This window comes from Brassica napus, chromosome C4 (genome assembly GCF_020379485.1).
Source record: "Brassica napus cultivar Da-Ae chromosome C4, Da-Ae, whole genome shotgun sequence".
Taxonomy (NCBI): Eukaryota; Viridiplantae; Streptophyta; class Magnoliopsida; order Brassicales; family Brassicaceae; genus Brassica; species Brassica napus.
The window spans coordinates 13,130,122-13,147,272 of NC_063447.1; the positions used below are offsets into that span (position 1 = coordinate 13,130,122).

Genomic DNA, 17,151 nt, shown 5'->3' on the forward strand with positions numbered 1-17,151 from the left:
CGAAGAGCTCTCGAATTTGAGTAGCAGGGAGATCTCCGAAGCACAGAGTAAACCTTTACAAGTTTTAGATTCAAAAGATAAGGTTCAGTAACCACTGGGTAATAAGAGTTTGTAGAGGGCAGCTACGGTCTTCAGTTTTGGCTCCAAATCAGAGCGGCTTCTTCATGTAACTGGTGATGCATCCTCCTTGTAGCTTCAGCTTCCCGGTCAGGCGGTTTTGTGCGGCAACGGCGGTCCCTCCGACCCGGGTCGGGGGAAGAACCCGGTGGGTTTTGCTGCAAGGTAGGGTATTATCCATCAGATACTTCTTTAACAAGGAACAATTTGAAAAAAGTTCGTCGAAAGCAGGTGTAGCAGGTCCCAAACAGGAAAATAGCACCCCGGGTAAAGGAGGGTGGCCCCTCACTCAGAAAGTCAAAGACCTTTCTCGCTTACAGTGCCTGAGAGCGTTTTTCCGCTTTTTATTTGATTGTTTCTACATTGTAAACTATCTCATAGACTATATTTGAGAAGTGATTTGTATATGTGTCATCACTACATTAACTTTCACAAAAAAATGATGACATGGCTTAAAATAAATATGACATGGCATAAATCTAATTGTGACATGTAAAATTTACTATATTTAGATTTATGTTTTTGGTAAGATTTCTTAAATATAATAATGATGATTTTCTATATACGGATTTATATTTTTGGAAAATTTTCATAATATAGTAATAACTAATAAATTTTATATCAAAAATATTTTTTCTCAGTAAATATTCATTTTGGTAAGATTTTATGATACTTAATAACTTTTCTATATCAATTAAAATAATATGTTTTTATATATAAATAATAATTACGAATATTAAAATTTTACATCAATATATGAATCATATTTTTATTATTAAAATAAGTGTAGTTTAAAATATATTTTATCAACGTATATAAGTTATTTTTATTTAATGTATATATTATTAGAAATAATTTATATATTTACAAATATACATATTTAAAAATGGTAGTTAAATAAATCTTCCAGACTATATTTGAGAAGTGATTTATATATGTGTCATCACTACATTAACTTTCACAAAAAAAATGATGACATAGCTTAAAAGAAATATGACATGGCATAAATCTAATTGTGACATGTAAAATTTACTATATTTAGATTTATGTTTTTGGTAAGATTTCTTAAATATAATAATGATGATTTTCTATATATGGATTTATATTTTTGGAAAAGTTTCATACTATAGTAATAACTAATAAATTTTATATCAAAAATATTTTTTCTTAGTAAATATTCATTTTGGTAAGATTTTATGTTACCTAATAACTTTTCTATATCAATTAAAATAATATGTTTTTATATATAAATAATAATTACGAATATTAAAATTGTACATCAATATATGAATCATATTTTTATTATTAAAACAAGTGTAGTTTAAAATATATTTTATCAACGTATATAAGTTATTTTTATTTAATGTATATATTATTAGAAATAATTTATATATTTACAAATAGGCATATTTGAAAATGGTAATTAAATAAATAATAATATAATAAAGTAACTTTATAAATTTCAATTATTTTTATCAAAAGTTAAATAATGCAAAATTAAAAGGTCAAAGTAAACTTGAATAAATCAAACTAAAAACAATTACATTATGGTTTTATTTTTTAAATTAATAAAACTAAATATAAAAATAAAATTTTTTATTTATATATAACATTTTTAAATATTTTATATCCGCGCATGGCGCAGGAAAACTCCTAGTCATCATACAAACAATAAGTCTATAATGAGCAAATTCTATTTCACCCGCCGGCCGTATGTATATTATTGATTTCCGAAAATCATAAGATTATAAATCAATAAATCATAGGTTAAAATCTAAAATTTATATAAAAATTGCTTATTCTATTTGATAATCACACCTGTATACAAATATAATAATAGATAGTTATTTGCGTGTAGTCTTTGACTTTCATTTTTCTCTCTCTATGTTCGACATGGATCTTCAAATCAAGAACACCACACAACATTCACAACAACGAAGATGGACAACAACAACAATTCCATTGAGGACCAGCCTGCAGGGAAGAAGAAACCTACCACCCTCTTACTTATCCCATGTCTCCTCATCACTACCTCTATGCTTCTCCTTTATCTCTCCCAAAACAAATTCATCCTCATCAGCAGCAGCACCACCACTACTATCTCCGATTCCGATCATTCCAGACTCAGATACGATCCATGCGTCGGCCGATACATATATATTCATAATCTACCTTCTCGATTCAACAAAGACATCCTCCAAGACTGCGAGTCCATTTCAAGACCAAAAGATAAAATTAGCATGTGTAGGTACATTGAAAACTCCGGATTCGGACCTCAGATGGGTGATGGTGATTATGGTGATTCCACCGATTCTAAGTACTCTCCGAGCTGGTACGCGACTAATCAGTTCATGCTTGAAGTTATTTTCCACGAGAAGATGAAGACATACGAGTGTTTGACGAGTAATTCGTCGCTGGCTTCGGCTATTTATGTACCTTACTACGCTGGTCTAGATTTACGGCGATATATGCAGTGGAGTTGTAACGTCTCTGAAAGAGACGCCGCCGGGAAGGAAATGTTTAAATGGCTCAAAAAGCAACCCCAATGGAAAGGTACGTACGCAGTCGTGTTATTATTATTTTTGATAAGTATCGCTTTTGACCCTCAGTGTTTTGATTAATTGCAATCATTAGAGTATGATTAATGGGGTTCTTAGGGTGAAATTTTTAACGGAATATAAAAAATCGTTTCTTAACTTTTAATTAAAAAAACTAAGAACTGACTAATAAAACCCCCATTAATCATGCTTTTACTAATTATTAATTTGATTTAGGTGCTGATCGTCTCCGGTTTCCAAAATAGTTTTCAATTTACTGCAAAACTATTTTATCTACTAATCAAGATAATTGAAATGTAGATTCATGTAGAAACAAGATTTTGTAAACAGTTGGTTATTTCGTTTCAAATTAAGTGTCATCATAAAATATTTTTTTGCTACAATATAAATATTATTTTATAATTTCAATGCAGTTATATCTTTTATTTCTAATATTTCTAATAAAATGATAAATGTTATAGAATTTCAAGAGTTAGATGACGATAAAATTAAATATCAACTAGTTTTTAATTTGTGTAAAAACCTTAACAGATATTTTGAACAGAAAAATACGGTTTAGCTTGTGACCCTCAATATTTTGATTAACTGAAGTTATTATTGCTTACTACTTTGATTCAGGTGATGATTCGCTGGTTTTTAAAACATTTTTGATTTACTGGAAAATATTTTATATACCGATCAAGACTTTTGAAGTATGGATTCCTTAAAAACCAGATTTTGTAAATATCTCCTTATTTCGTTTCACATTAAATATCTACTTTTTTTTTTTACAGCAAGACATTCACAGATATTAAATATCTACTCATATCTTCATGAGTTTTGTATACATCGCAAGTGAATTTTTATTTTCTTTTTCTGCTATAGTTATAATGCTATTTTGTACACCAGTATTGAAATTTGAAAAGATATTAAAATTAAATATATACTATTACAAATTACAAAATTCTAAAAATAAATTTTAACATTTAAAACTCAATACATTTTAAACAAGTAATATATATCAACTAAATCATTGTTATACATATTAGTAAACTTAATTAAATTAATTATTTTAGATTATGAAATAAACTTATTTGTATTTTATTAATAATAATATTTTGGTGCATACCAAGTGATCTTGGTCTAGTGGTAAAGAGGTTCCAGCTGGAACTTCCGCCTTGGGTTTGATTCTCTTTGGTCACCATAGACACTTTAAGTGGCAAGAAAACTCGAATTTCTATGGACATTTTGGTGATTAGTCATTGGACTTAGAAAGCCTTTGGGATCACACCAAGATTATAAAATATATATATTTTGGTGCAATTTCAGTTATTTTATTAATTTGAAAATTATTAAGATCTTACATTATTAGTGAGTTATTTATAATTATTTTTGGCTAAATCAAAACACAAATCTAAAAATTGAAAAACTAAAATTCAGAAACAAAAATAAACCAAAAACTAAAACTAAAAATCACTCAAAACAATCATGCTTTAATCATATATTAACCACTTTTTAATCTTCCTTTCCACGTAGCGATTTTGAAGAGAAATTCAAAAACATAAAGCATTTTCAATTGTAAAGTACTCTTATTCGTATATTAGTATTGTTCCCTTATATATAACATCCGTTTCAAAATAGATGATGTTTTATGATGTTTCAAAACAAATGATGTTTTAAAGACATCATAAAACATCATCTATTTTGAAACGGAGGGAGTAGTATATAAATGAAAAAAAACATTTTAGAAACTCATATAATAATAAAACATCATATATTTTGAAACATCGTTTATGATGCAAGATCATAAAATAATAAAAAAAGACAAAAAGAGAACATTTTAGAAACTCATATAATACTTACCAAAACATAGTTGTGTTTTTTTAGTACTCCCTCTGTTTCAAAATACATGAAATTTTAGGATATGGCAAATCATAAAACTAATAATTTTTAATTTATATTTTAATGATAGTTTTTAGAGAAAAAGTAAGTTTCTTAATAGTTGTGTACTATCCTAAAATTTCATGTATTTTGAAACAGATGGAATATTAAAAAAACCACAACTATGTTTTGGTAAGTATTATATGAGTTTCTAAAATGTTCTTTTTTGTCTTTTTATTATTTTAAATATAAATGACTCAGATTTCCATTAAAGATGTTTTTATAATGTAGCGTTTGCTATCAACCAAATCTCTATTATTAGAAGAGAAGTACGCATTAAAAAATATCCCTAAGTTTTCTAACTTATTTATACTTCCATGCCAGTGAGAATTAAATTAAACTACCTATTTTAATGCTTGTCTTTTCCAGTTAAGTTAATGAGTTTTCCTTAATCAAATTTAAACTTAATGTCATTAAATAAACCTACCTATTTTACTGCTTGTCTTTTCCAGTTAAATTAATGAGTTTTCTTTAATCAAATTTAAACTTAATGTCATTAAATGAACCTAAAAATACATCATATTTAACGTAGCTTATTACGTACGAATACGGCCCAATAATAAACTTGAATTTTATTTTTACAAAAACGTGAATCACTTGACTTATGTAATATTTAAAATATATTAACTACAATATAACAAATGCATATAACCTACCTATATTTTAGTTTGAAATGATCAAGTTCAAGTTTTATATAGTCAACTTACATCATGCATCGATCGATGTACAATATTCAAACCACCTATAGTTTTTGTTTTCTTTATAGGATGTATCAACCAACCAATCATCCCATTGATTTTCTAAGCTTTATAAAAAAAACAAATCAATAAATACAAACTCAAAATCCAATATCTTCTATTAATCAAAACAAAATATCTTCAATGTCGTATCTTTAATGTACCTATTAAATATAGAAACTGTAACCATAATTACACTAATTATAAGAATAAATTTGATTTCAACCAATTGATCTATTACTTCGGTAATTGATTTGCTTGCAGAAGAGGAAACAATAAATTTAAAATTTATAAGAATATAAAGATATAGAGATTCCAACCAATTGCCTATATTTGCGTATGATTTCCGCATAATAAGCTTCAAATTGAACATTGAAAAAGATAGAGAGATTTTTTAAATCTTTTACCGACACAAACTTAAACAAAACGAAGATTTAAATGTAATTTTTTTTTGTTACACTTTCCGAAAAAACGGTTACAACATGGACTTTCATAATATGGCCTTTTAACATATTAATGTTATGGACATTTAATAATTATCTCGACGAAAAACAAAGACTATAAATAATTTATTATTAATAAAATTATGAAATTATTTACAATTTGATGAATAATTCATCGCCCTTTTTTATATGTTAAATTTTTCATAGAAGTTTAAAAATTATTTTATTTTTTTTAAACATGTATAACTAATTTATAATCTTTTATGTCATACTAAGTCATAATATAATATTTTTCATATTTTACATTAATAACCATTGTTTTTATATATCGTCTACAATTCTCTAATTACGCCTATTTGTTCAATTTTTTTTATGATATCGAATATTCATCGTAAATAGATGGTTTAAGATGCCAAAAAAATTATTTACTTGGTGAATATAATACAACAAATATTATAAATACATTATTTAGTTAAATAAATAACCAAAAACCGAAAATTCAAACCGCCGCGTATAAGATTATAAAACGCAACATACACAAAATTATATGAAAAACAAATATTCTGTATAGAAGTTAAGTAAATTAAATTTATTAAATAATCAAATTTTAGTTTTGACGTATTTGTCAGTCCTACGGTCAGATTTGTTCTTTTGTTGGTTGGTAATATAACTAATGTTATTTTAGTGTTGGACGTGTGAGATTGTGGGCTTCCAACGCTACTCACTTACTCAAAATATTGTCAGCCAATTATTTGTTTTGACATAACTACAAAATTTAATTGTTTAAATGAAAATATAGGTCTGTCAGGCAAAAACCATTTCCTCGTTACCGGTCGGATTTCAAAAGATTTCCGGCGATACTCCGAAGATAACTCTAGTTGGGGAACCAACTTAATGCTTTTACCGGAATCGCAGAACCTTTCTTTTCTCACCATTGAACGAAGTCCAAAAAGACAAAACGAGTTCGCTATTCCTTATCCAACCTACTTTCACCCGACTTCAGCCGTCGAGATTCGCCAGTGGCAAGACAAGATGAAGCTCACAAACCGAACACTACTCTTCTCATTCGCCGGAGCTCAAAGGCCGAGCAAAAACTATAAAGGTTTGGTTCGCACTCAAGTTATCGAACAATGCAATAGTTCTTCGAAGGCATGTAGGTTTCTTGACTGCGACGTTAAAACCAACATCTGCGATGATCCGATCAGTTTGATGAAGCTTTTCGAGAGTTCGGTTTTTTGCTTACAACCACCGGGTGATTCGTTAACCAGAAGATCAGTATTTGATTCGATCTTGGCTGGTTGTATTCCGGTTTTCTTCAGTCAAGGAAGTGCATACAAGCAATATACATGGCACATACCGAACAACATTAGTGAATACTCTGTTTATATTTCGTATAAAGAGCTGAGAAACGAAGGAAAGAACAAAATCGAAGAGATTTTGCGTGGAATACCGAATGAGAAAGTTGTCGGTATGAGAGAAAATGTAATAAGACTGGTTCCTAAGATTGTGTACACTAAACCAAACCGACACAAACCGGATGGTGGGACTCTTGAGGATGCTTTTGATATTGCTGTGAAGGGAGTGGTAAAGAGAATAGAAGAAACAAGGAGAGAAATTCAAGACTGAGGCACTTTCATTTTATGTATTTAGACCCAAAAAAATGAGTTTCCTACTTTTTTGTATGTAGAAGATAAGAAACAATAATGCTACCATAAAACTCATTTTTTGGTAATGATTTGCATTTTTGTTAATTTTTATTATCGATTCATTTATCTGTATTTCCTCATACATGTTTATACTAATCAAATCTAAAATGAAGGGAGAGAAAGACCTTTGTAGTGGTCTTTCTCAAGATTGTACTGCTAGCTTCTGGAGATGTTGGTAAAAAACTTCAAGACTAGCGTCGTCTCTGAAGATTGCAGCAGAACCAGTGTTCATCTCACTCGCGTTGTTGTAACTTGCTGAAGGATTCAGCCTCGCTAACAAAAACCTTGCCTGTCTCCATTGTAAAAAACATAATGACCAATCAAACCACAACATTTATTCACAATAAAAGAAAAGTAAGATCGTGCAGGATTATAAGACCACTTGAGATGAATAATTTAAAAGACGATTATCGATATTTCTAACCTGAGATCCATGTTAATCGTATACAACTAGTCTTGGCATGGGGAAACGTCCATGAGCAATCATCTGCGCATCCTCTTGAGGCTCTTGCAATAGTTGCGTAAACGCCTACAAGACAAGGAAAAGAAGATCAGTTTATGAACATGTAAGAGAAGTTATTTTTAGGACATCAGTTGCATCTGTGGAGCTTATAAACCTGGTGCTCAGGATGATTCTGATAGCCAAGAGTGCGGCACTGTGCTATTGTCAATCCATGGAATACGACAATACTGAAGTATGAATCCAACAAGAGGATACGGTCTGAAGCGATTGAAGATACATCCAACAATGCTGGTTGAGGTATTGAGTTGAACGAATATGTTGTTAGAGAGGGCTGTATCATAACGGCTGCGTTTGAGATATTTTCTCGGTTTAATAGCATTCGGCTGTAGGCAGTTTCGTCTGGACTATTGTTGAACACCTGAGAGTATCATCACAGGACATATAGGAACGCTAGCACACAAAGGGCAAACCAAAAGGAACTTATTAACTCAAGCGTACTGCTTACCTGTACAAACTGTGAGCGCCGGAGATTGAACATAAACTGAGGGAATAGTGAAAAGTTTGGATTCAGGCTAAATGAAGTAGGATCATTGTTGCGGTAATCACCGAATTTTGAACAAAGACGAGTAAGGCTTCGATCTAGCCATCGTTGGGCATCAAATTCAACCTGAGGAAAAACATGATAGACAGTTTTGTCAACCAAAGACGAAGCCTAGAGTAAATAATTGTCAACAGAAATTGCCAAGACAAAACCAAAGAAGTAACACTTCCTTTTGGGATAACAAGAATATCATTATCATAAGAATTCAAGCAAATGTTTTTGGCCCAGATTGATTTATATGCATTTGAAAATGATGAAATGTGACAAAGACGCCAACGATTGAGTTAAAATATTCCAAAGTGAAAAAACATCATTCAGTTAGTTACCTCTGTTTCCATTTTCAAGGACGCTAATCTCGCCATCACCACAGCCGCAGTTTCTTGATCAAAACCGGGTACTAATTCCTGCAGATATTACACACAAAATAACGATCTACAAAACCGTCCAAAGAATGTAGCGCCCTAGAATATTACTAGGAGGCCTACTCAACAGACCAGTGAATAAGCATTAAATGAAAAGAAACGGTGCAACACCAGACAAAACACCCTCAAGTGATTCGTAAAGAGAAAAATGACATTTTGTCCATACCCAAAGTGTTCAAGAAATTTAGCACAAAACTAGAGTCCTACATAAGCTAAGTTAATTTAACTCAAAGCAGGATATAGTGACCATTCTTGGGCTAGAGAAACACATCAGGATAATGATTTTAGAAATACATACTGAAGTATCATCACCCAATTCAGAAAGTAAAGCGAAAAAGTACTAACCTCCGTGCTAGCAGCAGTATCTACCCATTGCCTACAAACAGTTGTGACTCGACCTAATGTTTTTCCTTATGGATTTTGGGTAACTGCAAACCAGATATTTTAGATCACATACCAATAGTTTGCGAACATGATCAAACTAGGAAGTCGGAAGAGAAAGCAGAGGGGGTAAGATATCCTGGAACATACCTCGTAAGAAACTGTATATATAGCAGAGATATCAAAGAATACCGTCAAACATCTGTAAAAGTCAGCTGGAAAACCATCCGAGCCAGGGGATTTGTCGAGCGGCATGCTGAAAAGACAATTTGGAATCTCCTCCGTAGTAACCATGTACTTTTGTCAAGACCACACATCTTCCATTCTGTAATATTCCCCTCCCCGATAACTATATCAGCAACCGTAGGGCCTTTCTGTAATGTTCCCAACAAAGTATGACAAATTAAGCGATCTACCATATATTAAAAGCCATAGTAAAGTTTCTGAGCACGAGTAAATACCACCTTAAGACGCACACGGTCCAATAATCCCTTGCATTTTTATCCTTTGAACAGTTGATTTGAAGTTTTCCACTGAAAATGATTGTGTGAAAAGGGTGAGAATATTGCTACCTAAATTCAGTAACATCAGTGGATACCAGACTCAGAAACAACTGACTCGCAAATTTACAGATGTAATAGTAGAAGAATAGATGAACATATGGAATAACAAGATGTAAGGCTATGGAAGCCGCTTACTTGAAACAAAGACCGAGAGATTGTTCACATCCTCAAATACTCGCTTGAAAGAATCCTTGAATACTGAATGGCCAAAACTTTCTGATATAACAACAAGTCTTCCAGTTTTTTCCACTGTAGCTTTCATTTTGGCAACACCAACCTGGCATTCAAAATTTTAAAAAGAAAAAAATTGTATGCACACAAACTCAAAGTAAAGAACAACTAAGTTAGATCTGAGTACTTCCAAATAAAGTTCCTCGTGACTTGCATAAGAAAAGGAAGTTTGATTACCTTCTGCTTAACATGATAATCATTTTTAAGAAAAAAAAATACAAACCTGATCAAGCACAGATGCAAAAATGTCTAGTACAAGGCCTTGATTGACCAATTGGTTAGCAAGACCATGATAAAACTTCTCTGCTTTCTCATAGAATGGAGCTTCACCTTTATCAAGATCTTTATGTGAGCGCAAAGGTTCTATAAGGTCCTTTGAGACAATCTGCAAAAGTCAAAAGTACACTACTGATTAAAAAGAATAACCTTCTCTGAAAGGCAAAATAAACACCTAGAGAGATTTGATAAGGTAGTGACTGTATGCGAAACAAAATGACTGATAAATGGACGAATTACAAAATCCATAAAAGGCCAGCAAAAGGCACACTAACACAACAGCTTTCATGGTTCAAGATTGTAGCCTAAGAGCTCGGTAATGACTAATTCATACTCAACACAAGAAAATCCTATTTTGGCTATATGAGGCACAACAGTCTGGTGTCTACATTAAACTTCACAGCTAGCCTAAAATATTACATTTTCTTTGAAGTATAATTGGTCAAACGCGTCCATCACAAATTTCAACTGATTCATCATAAAAAGAGGAATCATAAACCACACAATTCAGTAGTTAATAAATCAAACTCCAACCAAATGATACAAACATAAGCATACGAGCCAACCGAATCAAGTGTGTATTAACACTCGGAAGCAGGCAACAAAAACCTCTCAAGACCACCCTTCCCCCCCTAAGCACCAATCCCTAATTGCTCCAAAATTTGATCCTTCGAAACCTCTCTATCTCCCCCTAAACACATAGACCTTAGCCAAATCAGAAAACCCCAGCTCGTGCACATGAACCTGAGTTCCGAACGAGACGAATCCAACCAATGCCTCGTCCGGAAGCAACCCAACCGCTCGCTTGACCGACGATCTCGCAAAACCAAACTCCTCGTCGATCATGCACGTGTCAAGCACGAAAAGGAACGCTGCTCCCGACGGACGATCGGATCGATTGGGAAGAGTGTACTCGAACGTGGTGTGGTGAGCGTGGAGCTCGTGAGGGAGGTTGGTCTCTGAGAGTGTTGCCGTTTAAGCGGAGAGGACAGGTCCATTTCTTGGCGGCGAAATCGACGGTTGCGAAGGGGTTTAGAGCTGAGGAACACGCGCGGCAGAGGAGCGGAGCGTAAGGTAAGGTGATGATGTTCGTGGACGACGGGGACGACGCAGTTGGTGGATTCTAGTTTGGTTCGTCGCCAGATGTTCCAGGTCATGCGAACTCCATCGATTCCTTCGGGATCCATCGAGGCAATGAGGTTTTAGAAGAAGAGAGTCTTAGTCCCGCCACAACGATTTCGGAAGAGAGAAGAGGAGGGAAGACGTCACAGTCACAGAGGAGGATCTTCAAAGGGCCCTCGAGTCTCGATAGTCCTGTACGGAGAATCTGTTTATGGATGTCAATGATTCGTCAAAGCTTCTTCCCTTATTTAAGAACAAATATCTCGAGTCACTTATCCAATCAATATTGACACATGGCGATATAATTTAAAGAGTTTTTCGTTATACGAACAAGTCATTACGGCAATCTAATGTTTGACGTGTGACAAATTTATTGTAAAAATATCATGTACCAAAAAGAATGAAACAAAAAATTCATTAATATACTGTAAATATAACATTTGTATACGGAAAGAGTCAGTCACTGTATAGTTTAGTATATACAAGTAGATAGTGCTGAGAACGGACCAGATACACAGATTTTTGGAGGTATTATGATTTGTTTCGTATATTATAAATATCAAATTTTTTTATTTGTTTTGTTTCGAAAAGATACAAATATCCGAAAGATATGTAGATATTTATGGATATTTATAAATACTTAAGAAAATATCTTTATATTTTACTTAATACAAATAATCTAGAAAAAAATGAAACAAATTTGTTTTTTTTTTAATATTTTTACATGATATATAAAATAAAAAAAATAAAAAAGTTGTAAAACTATATGTTTGTAAATTTTAAAATTAGTTATAAAAAAAAGTCATAGATGTCATTAAAAATAGTTTCTTTTTTGACTAATACTTTTTTATAAGTAATATGTGAATATAATTTATTAAATCATATGTTAAAATAATAATTATATAAACACATACATTTAAAACTCTACATTTAATCAATATATATATACATATATACATATATATATATATATGTATTTATATATCTATCGGTACGGATATCCGTTTTTAAAAATTTTAGTATTTACAATTTATTTGTTTTCAACGGATATTGATTTTGAATATTTGATTTGCTCTAAAATTTTACGGATATCGAAATTTTTCGAATCGAGTCGAAACAAATAACGGATCTATTCAAATTTAACGGATAAAATTCCAATCTCTATAAATACATGTAGTGCTAGAGCAGAGGGCAGATGTCTAATTCAGTTGATACGTGTTGCACTCCTAAACATCATTGCATCACTACAAAAACCAACAAAAAGACAAGAAAACCTAAAATCGAAGCCATAAGAAATAGCTAGCGTCTAGCTAGCAAGACCCATGCAAACAAAAAAAAAAAAAAAAAAAAAAAAGACCCATGCATGATTCTTTGTCAAAATTTTAAAATGGTCTCATTGGTGCAAAATTGTAGACAACGAATCAGGCACGAGAAACAGGCACAATACTTTTTTTTTTTAAATGCAGCACAGCCATAATTTTCTAAAATAGTAATATGAAAAATTGAGAAATTTCTGGTTTTTAAGTCATACAACCGCGACATCCAATTTTATAATGACTTTTAGCTCAAATCATCATATAAGTAATACAATGTTAACTGTTAAAATATCCCTTTTATTTCACAAATCACAAGAGTATTCTAAAAATACCGTACAATACTAAAAGTTATTGAGCTAGAGCATTGAGACTGTCCACGTATATGCAGATTAACCAATGAAGAACCACCATACTGCTACATAACATTAACTTTCTCTTTTGACATATTAGACTTGGGTCATTCATGTGGGCTTCGACAAAATCAATATAGGCCAACACTAACAAACCCAACTATGAAAACTTAATCTTCATCGTACACTCACACGATTGTCGTCTCCCTCTCTTCCACTTCGTCTTCACCGTTCAGATCAATGCAACTCACCGTTTCTAATCAGTATTTATCACCACCCCACTATCAATCATTCAGAGCTGGTCATTACTCCTTATCTTCCTCGGAGATGGTTTCGTTCCAACTTCCTATCTGTCTCCTCCCTCCTATATAGATTGTTTCGTTAAATCTTACATCAAACCAAAATCTCCACCCTCAGCAGAAAAAAAGAAAGAAAATAAGCTATAGCCATAAAATCTGCTGAAGCCATCGAAATGACTAGAGTTGATCTAAACGTCTTTTCATCTTCTGCCGCCGACACAGAGTCTGATCCGAGTGTCACCATAAACGGCTTGAAACCCTTATCCTTTCGTCATCGGGACGGATCTACCCTCGCCAAAACGGTAAGATTTTCTCAGTTTTAGATAATTGAATCTTTTTGTGTATGTTGACTAAATGTACTTGGAATTGAGAGGTTACTTCATCACTTATATTGTATGCTAAAGCGCAGAATCAAAACAGCTGTTGGACAAGTTGTGCGCTTCTGGAGGAGGTTTGCGGATGGATTAATGCTAAAGCCATTGTTCCAGTATAGGCTAAGATGACTTCTAATATTATTGACATAACAGAGGTGTGCCGCGTGTGGCTTGTGCCTGATTCTGACACTACATTTTTTTGTCAATTAAATAGTTTAATCAGCTCTGATCGTCTAATATTATCCTTCAGGGACGCGACATCTTTCTCACCGGCGGCTCGGATCATGGTACGTTCTTACATTTTGTTTCTGTAAAGATCTGTATTGATTGTGTAAGTAATGTACAATACAATAGACCTTATATACAAGAGCCTTAGACATTAACTAATAACAATAGCTTCCTAAAATAGGGGATCGTCATTTTGACTACAGAATATATGGAGACACAATCATATCTCTAACAGTTTCTTCTTCCTCTACTATCTTAAAACACTGTAAGTTATGATCGTAGAGCTGTGAAGTTTAAGACAGCCGATTCTATGTTCCCAGAGTGCAGATCGAAGCTCTAAACTAAGCTGTAATAAATAATTTTGAATTGTTAATGTTTTGTGATTTGTATTAAATGCCTCTTTGATGACTTCTAACAAGCTGCTGTGAAATTGTACTGACGCAGGAGAATGCTAGAAATAGTTCTATTGTTGTTCAGAGCACAGTAGATTTAGGTTCATGTATGTTGAGGTCACCAACAAATTGAACAAGTACAATTCCAAAATTTAACATCTTGGGGGTAGTGGCGGATGGGAGTTATAGGTTGCAGAAGCGAGAACGCTGAAGAAGGATTTAACAAATGAGGTACAAGCTTCATTTCATAAAATTAAACACAATCTTTGCATTGGCTGATGGAACAAGCTTTATTTTTCATTGTGGCTACATGAATCTACTTGCTACGGGTTCGGGTTTGGTTTTGAACATGTTTCTGAGATCGACGTTGACAAAGATCCGCTAAAGAAGGTAAATGGATTGATTTCCTATCTAGGCAATGCAAATGTGATTTCGGGAGGAGCTTCTTGGGCTTTTAATCAGTCATTTTTGAGAACTGGAAAGGAGAAAGAGGTATTGTATCTTACAATCTGTTTGGTGATAGATTCGGAATGTGAATAATATAAGGGCTGCACAAGTATTTTGCCTGCAGCCCTTGAAACTGAAGGTATGGTGGAGTGCAACTATGATGCTACTTCCAAAATAACTGGTGGATGGATTTTACGTGGTCATCTTGGCGTAGCTCTCAGGGGAAAACATGATCGGCTTTAGAGGCAGAAGCTATGGTGCTACTCTTAATCATTCCGGAATGTGAGAAACAATATCAAATGGTGGGGCTCAAAAATGTTACCGGTAAAAAGATTTTGTGTTGTTCTTCGTTCTCTCAATCACATAGCACATCATAATCCTCTTTGTATGTATAAATTGTTTAGTATAAATATCAGATACTTTAAAACACACGAGTTTTGTAATCATTTGTGTTATATTAATATACAAAATTATAAATAAAGCACCAGCCTAATATTAATACTATATATATATATATATATATTATATTTCAACAAAATATTATATAAAGGGTGTTCAATCCGGATATCGGTTCGGTTTCGGTTCGGTTTTTTCGGTTTTTCGGTATTTCGGTTAGTAAAATACAACTACCATTCTAAATCCATATTTACTTCGGTTCGGTTTATAAACCGTCGGTTTCGGTTTATTCGGTTTTATACCAAAAAACATAATTCTTTATTTTGAGATCAAATTATATGAATTTTAGAGTCATGTTGTCAACACATTCATTTATTAAAAAATATTATAAGTTCAAATAAAAGAACAAAAATAAAATTTTTTCTATCATCTAATAAAATAATCAAATCTATAATTAAAATCAAAGCTCAAAATTTTGATAATAAAAATAAAAAACAAAAAATAAAACAGAAGCACGAAGCACAAAATAAAAGTTTTTCTATTCTTTCATATTTAGCGTTCATCAAAGTCATGTTTCTTCTATTAAACACGAAACTTTATTCGTTTATAGATAAAAAATATTTGTGAAGAATTTCTACTAATTGTTATCATCAAATTTATAATCTTTATTTCAATTTAGTCAATGCTAAATTAAAACAAAAAGATCAAAAGAAGACTAAGAAAATAAGAAGCGTGTTCGCGATGAATTGTTATTTAATTATAGTTCAAGTGTTTTACAAATCATGACTTTTTTATTAGTGTAAAAGATATGGTAATAGTTATTATCAAAAATATTAACTTATGATTTTCATACGTCGTTATAAAATATATACATATTTACATGTTTCTATTTTTTGATCGGTTTTATTTGGTTTATTCGGTTTTATCGGTTATATACCGAACCATATCCAAATCCTACGGTTTTTTAAAAATCATATTCATTCGGTTTGTATGGTATATACCAAATCCAAACCATATTATCTATTTCGGTTTGGTTCGGTTCGGTTCGGTTTTGCCATATTGAACAGCCCTATATAACATATTTAATAATTTCTATTATTATACCATACAAAGTGTTGATTAACCTGTATTTTTCTTTCCTTTGATGCGGGCCAATAGCAGATAAGATGCTACATCAATATAATCAATGGAGTGATAGTTTTGTTTGGGCTTATATTACATATATATTTGCAATGGTAGATTCATATATATATAATCCATATAGGCTAAACCAAATATAAAATTACTCGAAAAGGTAAAAATAAAATATACCAATATAATAAAACTCTGATTAGAAAGAAGAAAATATGGTTAAACTAAAAAGCAAATAAGATACACGAATTTATACAAAAGTCTTCTAAAATGTCAATATAAGTAAATAGAAAAGCTTTAGTCAAATAATAAACAATACACTTTTTAATAACCATGGGGATTCTAAATTTTTTTTGGACCCAAATACTAATACCAGGAAACCTAGCATCTGGATACGCGTGGACAATTAAATTCATTTAAAACGCGGTTAGGTGGCCAATGCTACCCGAATCCAAATTACAAATTCTAGCTGAAATCCTTTTATCACTAGGCCAAACCGCTAAGACGATTTGGTTTTTTTATTATTTTGTTTAACAATACATCAATTTCACTAAAAGTAAATGATAAAAAATTAAAGATATTGCATGTAAATACATAATAAAATGACAGAATAAATTAAATTAATATAAAAATAAATAACCAAAAATATTTTAAAGAAAAAACTCTTGAATCAGCCAA

At 31.9% G+C, this 17,151-nt stretch overlaps 1 protein-coding gene, 1 long non-coding RNA gene and 1 pseudogene across 3 annotated transcripts; 2 read left to right on the forward strand and 1 right to left on the reverse strand.

The window, feature by feature from the left end:
• The first annotated feature begins 2,057 nt into the window (after positions 1 to 2,057).
• On the forward strand, positions 2,058 to 7,401 carry LOC106392835 (probable xyloglucan galactosyltransferase GT15). The gene is made up of 2 exons (XM_013833612.2): positions 2,058 to 2,670; positions 6,575 to 7,401. The coding sequence occupies exons 1-2, from the start codon at positions 2,058 to 2,060 to the stop codon at positions 7,399 to 7,401; spliced, it is 1,440 nt and encodes a 479-aa protein (XP_013689066.2).
• A 98-nt stretch (positions 7,402 to 7,499) lies between these two features.
• Positions 7,500 to 11,784, reverse strand: LOC106392834 (annotated as a pseudogene).
• A 1,216-nt stretch (positions 11,785 to 13,000) lies between these two features.
• LOC106394914 lies at positions 13,001 to 15,427 on the forward strand. 2 transcript variants are annotated; one of them, XR_001279046.3, is made up of 5 exons: positions 13,001 to 13,807; positions 13,915 to 14,034; positions 14,130 to 14,166; positions 14,311 to 14,372; positions 14,552 to 15,427. It is a non-coding gene; the product is annotated as an uncharacterized LOC106394914 (long non-coding RNA). The 2 variants fall into 2 exon arrangements; XR_001279043.3 differs by having other exon boundaries at positions 13,004 to 13,807; positions 14,311 to 15,427.
• Positions 15,428 to 17,151: the final 1,724 nt, after the last annotated feature.